Source organism: Pseudophryne corroboree, chromosome 6 (assembly GCF_028390025.1).
Source record: "Pseudophryne corroboree isolate aPseCor3 chromosome 6, aPseCor3.hap2, whole genome shotgun sequence".
Taxonomy (NCBI): Eukaryota; Metazoa; Chordata; class Amphibia; order Anura; family Myobatrachidae; genus Pseudophryne; species Pseudophryne corroboree.
The window spans coordinates 492,652,788-492,660,281 of record NC_086449.1 but is presented as its reverse complement, the minus strand read 5'-3'; the positions used below and the strand labels follow the sequence as shown (position 1 = coordinate 492,660,281).

General features: G+C 41.1%; 1 protein-coding gene across 1 annotated transcript; it reads right to left on the bottom strand.

Moving 5' to 3' along the window:
- Positions 1-4,649: 4,649 nt before the first annotated feature.
- On the bottom strand, positions 4,650-5,885 carry LOC134934608 (paraneoplastic antigen Ma3-like). Its single transcript, XM_063930005.1, has one exon. It carries the CDS (start codon positions 5,883-5,885, stop codon positions 4,650-4,652), a length of 1,236 nt encoding a protein of 411 aa, XP_063786075.1.
- Positions 5,886-7,494: the final 1,609 nt, after the last annotated feature.

Genomic DNA, 7,494 nt, shown 5'->3' with positions numbered 1-7,494 from the left:
TTCAGTACCTGTACCGAGTCTATAGCTCAGCAGCACAGGAGAGAGGGATCCAGCTTCAGGGGCTGCGCACTCGAAAAAGACCCTGAAGCAGCGGAGGGCTCGTCTATTTATAATCCAGAATTTTGTCGCGCGGCCCTGTCCCTTCCCGCCGAGGTCTCGTGAGTCACCTGCATACACATGTGCCAAGTTACATTCCAGGGCACTAGTCCTCCAATCAGGTGATAGGCACCTTTCAATCCACCTCAATGTGACATGGTTACCTCAGGATTTTACAGTATAAGGAACAAGCCACACAAGTCTATGCAGTACATTATTGGGTATACACCTCTATACTACCCCATATACAATCTACAGCTGTATACCTATAATACATACTTACTTAGCTATACCCAGTTTTATTTAGTAATATATATATATATACACAGATATACACTCAAATACTGAGTTTACCTGACTGTACACATAACTACATCAATCAGTTGATCCATATACCACAGTCTTTAGCCATGAGACATATAAATCACACAGATTTGGTAGTTAACCCTTTATGGTTCATGTTACACTCTCCCCCTGGTGATCTATATAAATATCAATATCAACATTTTTTTTTTTTTTAGATCACCAAATATTCTCTTCTTTCAATGGTTTATACTCAAAGTATGGCCAGGTGAGTACTATACTTGGGTGAATTACTTGAGGTAAGTATACAGGATTACCTAATTCAGGGTAGGTTAAAATTAATGGAGGTCTTCGCTCTCTGGAAGTCATGTCCTTAATCCATCCCTTCTCCCCTACATCTGGAATTACTGGCTCGTTGTAATGGTCACTAATTGAACTACCACTTGGGTCATTAGACTCACATTCAAAGACAATTTCCCTCTGTAATTCTCCACTATTTTCCTGGCTATCACTGGATGACATCACATACTCCCCGTCCAAGGGACTCTCCTCCTGAACCTGTTGTGGGTTACACTTGGACTGATGGGGGGCATTGCTTGAACTATTTGTATCATAATAAAAATATCCAGCACCCTCATCAGTGTAATTGGTCTCATTATTACTTCTTCCAGGGGGTTCTTGTAATTGATTTGGACTATCTGTATATCGCAAGTTTCTACTGTTTCTCCCAGTGGAGCGTCTCAGTGGTATCGTTTTAACAACTTCAGGGAGACGAAGATTTTGCGATATAGGCAAAAGATGCTGTCGGTGGTATGTGAGAACTGGTCCCTCCCCTGACTCTAGCCTTAATTTATAAACAGGTAGGTTGGGTAATTTGTCTATTACAACATACGGATCGGGTCTCCACCGATAAGCTAATTTTCTGCGTCTAGGAAGTCCCAGTTGCTGTATTAACACTCTATCTCCTATGCTTAATACATTTTCATTTATTCGCAAGTCATATCTGATTTTATTCTGTACCCCAGCTTTTCTGGAAGCTTCCTGAGCTAACTTATGTGCATATCTGAGCTCTTTACGTAATTTAGTTATATACTGAGTGTGTGTTTGTCCATCAGCATCCCGGGAGGGAAGTCCTAATGAAACATCTATGGGCAGTCGGGCTTCCCGCCCAAACATCAATTCATATGGGGAGTACCCAGTAGATTCATTCCTAGTGCAATTATAGGCATGTACTAGATAACATATCCTTTTACTCCACTGAGTGTGGCACATGGGGTCCAAGGTGCCCATCATATCAAGCAAGGTGCGGTTAAAACGCTCTGGCTGAGGGTTACCCTGTGGATGGTAAGGGGTAGTCCGGGATTTCTTAATCCCACAGCACAGACAGAGCTCCCTAATAACTTTCCCTTCAAAATCCCGCCCTTGATCGGAGTGCAATCGGGCTGGTAAACCATAGTGAACAAAGAACCGCTCCCATAAAGTTTTGGCTACTGTAACGGCTCTTTGATCACAAGTAACATAAGCCTGGGCATAACGGGTGAAATGATCCGTTACTACAAGTATGTTACATTCCTTCCCAGGTGATGTTTCCAGTGATAAATAATCAATGCATACTAGATCCATGGGACCATTGCTCTGGAAATTAACAAGAGAAGCGGACTTAGTGGGGAGAGTCTTCCTTAAAATACAACTACCACAGGTTTTACAGTAGTTTTCAATATCCTGCTCCATCAAGGGCCAGTAAAACCGGTCAGTTATCAGTCCCTTTGTCTTTTCTACCCCAAGATGGCCATGCTGATCATGTAATGCTTTCAAAATAGTTTCTCTATAACACTGTGGAGTAACCAATTGTAATTTGCACTTTCCATTGGATTTAACTGATTCACGGTACAATATTCCATTCTTCATAGTCAATTGCTTTAACTGCCGCATCAATAACTTGGATGCATGTGTCAGAGAACTTGCAACACAGTCAGCACGACCAGACTCAAGACAGAGTATGACAACAGAGATATCGGGATCATTTCGTTGATCCATGCGAATTTTGTCTTTACCTATATGTGGCAAATCCCCTAATTCCAATTGGCTAAACCAACAATAGGCCAAAGGTAACGCCTTGTCAGAAGCTCCAAGGGCACTAATGCATTCCCCACTCTGTGCCATTACACATGGGATGTTAAAGCACAATCCCTTGATGGTTGTTGCAGGAACTTCAATCCACTCAGAGCTATCTATTTCACTCTCGATTCTATATAATCTAGACAATGAATCTGCATCTATGTTATTGATGCCAGGGCGATATTTAATCTTGAAATCATAGATAGACAAAGCAGCTAACCACCTGTGCCCTGTGGCATCTAATTTAGCGGTGGTAAGCACATAGGTCAGAGGATTATTGTCAGTGAACACCTCAAAGCTTGCCCCATACAGATACTCATGAAATCTATCAGCCACAGCCCATTTAAGAGCAAGAAATTCCAATTTGTGTACAGGATATTTCCTCTCACTATTGGACAATCCCCGACTGATATAAGATACAGGCTTTAATTTTTCTTCATGAGTTTGGTACAACACTGCTCCGAGACCATCAAAGGATGCGTCCACATGTAAGGTATAAGACAGAGTGGGGTCCACATAAGCCAATACAGGAGCATTAGTAAGACTCCATTTTAATTTGAGGAAGGCCTCTTCACACTCATAGTTCCATCTATCCCCAAACTCTTCAGATGGTTTAAAATATCCCTTTTTTTTACCTGATGTGGCAGTTGTAATTTTACCAACAGGCGGATACCCCTTGGTTAAATCAGTGAGAGGGCGACATATTACGGAATAATAGGGCACAAAGCGACGATAGTACCCACAAAATCCGAGGAAAGATCGTAACTCCTTTAATTTCGTGGGTCTTGGCCAATCATTCACCGCTTCAACTTTTGTTGGATCGGTAGAAATACCCTGTCGACTTACCACATGTCCCAAATAAGTCACAGAGGGCAGACAGAACTTGCATTTGTCCACAGAAAGTTTAAAACCTTTCTTTAATAATCTGTCCAGTACCCTGAGCAGACGGTGGTTATGTTCCTGCAGAGAGGACCCGAACACAATAATATCATCAAGATAAACTAATACCTCACGATAATTCATATCACCCACCGTCTGCTCCATGGTTCTCTGAAAAGTGGCCGGGGCACCCTTGATTCCCTGGGGCATCTTCAAAAATTCAAAGAAACCCAAAGGACAAATGAAAGCAGTCTTTTCTCTATCCTGGGGACTCATAGGTATTTGGTAATACCCGCTCCGAAGATCCAACACAGTGAACCACTGACTCCCCTGCAAACAGTCCAGTGCCTCATCTACCCTAGGAACTGTGTACTGATCAGACACAGTGCGTTGGTTAAGTGTGCGATAATCAATACACATTCTAATTGTTCCATTCTTTTTACGGGCCACTACGATAGGGGATGCATATGGACTTTCAGAGTGTTGAATAACCTCTATTTCCAAGAGAGTCTGAAGATGCTGTCGGATATCATCGAAATCTGCTGGAGCAAGTCTGCGGGACCTCTCCCTAAAAGGAGTCTCATCAGTCAGCTTTATACAGTGTTCCACACCTTGTGCTTTTCCTAAATCCCATTCCCCAAGAGAAAAGACATGCTTTCGTTTCATCAATTCCTCACATAAACTATGTTGTTCTACCAACCCAATGTCACTCCCCTGGAAACATTTGGTCAAGTCTTCGATGGACAGACCCTGAGCCAGTGAGGAATCTCTGTGCTCAGACTCCCCGTCCCGGTATTTTTCATGGCAAGTTGCAATAGTATTAGCAGTCGCTTCCCTATACATTTTTATACACCAATCACTGAGAACCCTAAATAGATGAGCATTAGTCCCAATGATCACTGGCATTACTGTTTTATCACCTGGGGATTCCGGGCATACCAGAGCAATTAGAGGTAATGGCTCCGACACACCCATAAATCCCTCAGGAAACTCTATGTTGACTACCACATACCCTAAATAAGGGTATTTCTGTTCACTCAATCCCCAAATTACCAGTCCTTCCAGGGGCATGATAGGGACATCAGAGAGATAATGTCTATACCAATGCTCGAATATAATGGACACCTGGGACCCACTATCCAACAACACAGGGCATGGATGTCCATTTAATTTAACTACCACCCGTGGAGCGGGTCCTATCATACCATCCGGAATGGAACTACTCCCCTGGGCACTCCCCATTGAATCTACATCTAATTTCTGGGAGACGGCGAGGGGCCCGCCAATCTCCCACCATCGTTTCCCTGATGAGAGGAATTATTTGACTGAACGTTAGTTCCCACTTCATTCATTCCCCAGTCTATAGAACATTCCACTGCTCTATGTCCTAACTGTCCACATCGGAAACACCCTCTGCTTATGAAATTTCCACCTCTCCTAAAATTTCCCCTGCTACTGTTAAACCCCCTAGATGAATTACTGGAAGTAATGCTGGAGGGTACCACCCTTTGATTTAAAGCAAGAATAAGCTGATCTATTTTCTTATTTTGTTCCACTACCAATGTAACTAACTTATCTTCCCTCAACCCTGGAGCCTCAGGGGAGGGTACCACCACTTTAACAGCTTTTGCATGAGTCTTTTCCCTATTAGCGATTAGAGCTTCTTCCTGTGTAATTTCCTTAATTAAATCATTAAGGGTGAGACTCCCTAATAATAAAGTGGTACAACGCAACCGCTGAGCTACAGGGTCAGTTGTTAATGCTCCCCTAATTAATTGTTTCAAGCGGTTACTATCTATTTCAGCGGGAGCTAACCCTCCTTTATCTACGATTTTATGAATTAATTTATCCAGTCTATAATATACATACTGGGATAACTTCTCTCCTATCTCCTGATAAGTATGATGGAATCTGGCAACCAAATCCCCTACATCCTCCAATGTCCCATATGTATATTCTAAGGCCTGAAAGTAGTCAGCCACAGCAGCCCCAGGATTACTTTTCCTAGTGGCTTGAATAATTCCCATAGCGGGTCCCCGTAAACTCTCTACTATCCTTTGTTTCTTTATATGATCGGGGCAGTGCCACTCCTCAGACTGCTGTATCGCTGCCTCCCTCCAGGCCTCATAAGGTTCTTCGCCAGTAGGCACAGGAAATATCCCTGAAAAAAGCCTTAATCGCCTATAACTACCCTCATAGTGCCACCGTTCTAATTGATGTACTACTTTATCAGCTATAACCTCTAATTGATTTCCCAATTTTTCTTCAATGCCCTGTGATGGACTACCCTCTCCCATAGCTGCAGAGGGATCTCCACTAGCTGGATAAGATATGTCACCCACAATTAATGGTTCAGCCGCCCCTTCACTACAGTCCTTTTCAGGCCATGTAATTTTCCACCTGCGTTCTGGATTAGATCTCACAGCCACCACTTTTGGAAGCAACTCAGATTCTAAGTCATTACTAGTAGTTATTAATACAGCACACATCTCTCCACTTTCCCTGAATTGTTTATCAACAATTCTTGGTTGCTTTACCCCAAAAAGAAATTACATCTCGGTCATAATTGTACCATCAGTGGTGTCTGTGAGATCCCCCATCAATACAAAACTCCTTTCGGGAGTTACTCCCTTCCTTACACACCAATCAAAGGCTTCACTCCTTGTATATTGGGTCATTTTGGCTACTGTGCTTCACTTATCCCTGAGTAGCTCACAAAACGATCTCAGCAGTGCCTCCAAATGTAACCCCGGGTTATTCTAAAAAGGGAAATATGGTATATCACAGTACCAATACAATACGATCCCTCTGTGTAATTATTATAAGGTTCAATAAATTAGTTTAAGTGCCTCCACCCAATTTCGTTTTATCTATATATATATATATATATATATATACATACATATATATATGGTTTTCGAGGTAAGATTGGGAAAACCTCTAAATCAAGGGTACTGGTATTCCTGCTACAATAATAGTTTACCTGTATTCCCTGGATCCCCGTCACTCTTCCGAACTTCAAGGTAAGTGAAACACAATACCACAATACAGGTAACTGGTTAATTTCTTTTACTGTGAGATAAGGCTCTTTGTTACATTACAATACCCAGTACTTACAATTTCCTTATAACCCTACCTAAAAAGAACATTACATTAATTGTATACTGGCAATAAAATATATTAACCATCTATCTGTTATATTATTATTATTAACTAGATATTACACCATTACTTTAACCCTCACTATGTCGTGAATACTCTATATAACTGTAATGAGATCACAAGTACCATAAACCCTATGGCTATTGTTTACATTACACCCCTTCTCCAAATGAAACTAATTCCTATTATATCCATATTATTATTCACGAAAAAGTATATAAAGATATATGGTAACTTTAGATATATATCGATATATATATATGCATATATATAAACATTCCCAGTATATAGGTGTTGTAAGGCTGAAAATCCTCCACTGAAGATGTAAATCCTTCCGGTAACTAGAAGAGTAAAATAACAGTTCTCCTGACTAAAGATGTTATTTGGATGATTAAGTTACTTGTATCAAGAACTGTTTCCTCCTATAGATACATAAATATTATTGTATCCAAATTGTATCCACTGTTGAATTCCTGAGATGACTGAATGCTAATAATAACTGAGAGTTCCAGGTTTCTCCACTGGGTGTCACTAGATGTACATTATCCATGTGAATGTCATAGACGTAGTGACATATTATTTAATGTATTGTAGACCAGATTATTTGTCTTTAGACTGATCTTATGGATCCATGACCACCCCTTTTCTGCTAATACACCTCAATTGTCCTGGTAATTGTGCAGTTTCCGGACTTAAATACCTTAAGAATATAACATTCTCCCTATTAATAGTAAGTACATGAGTAATAACCTCAGCAGTTTATATACCTCAGGTTATATTTGAGGTATCAATAGTATAAGTGGTGTAGGGATCCTGTGCACTGCAGGTGTATTACTGTCTATGAGTGATGAAGTGTAGTGATTGCGTGCAAGTTTGTCACAGACCTCTGATGACTTCTCAATCAGCTCCAGCCAATTGCGCGCTGTTATCCGGTGT

Excerpts from the sequence above, each read along its gene's own strand:
- LOC134934608 (XM_063930005.1), bottom strand. The coding sequence starts at position 5,885 with ATGTGTGCTGTATTAATAACTACTAGTAATGACTTAGAATCTGAGTTG.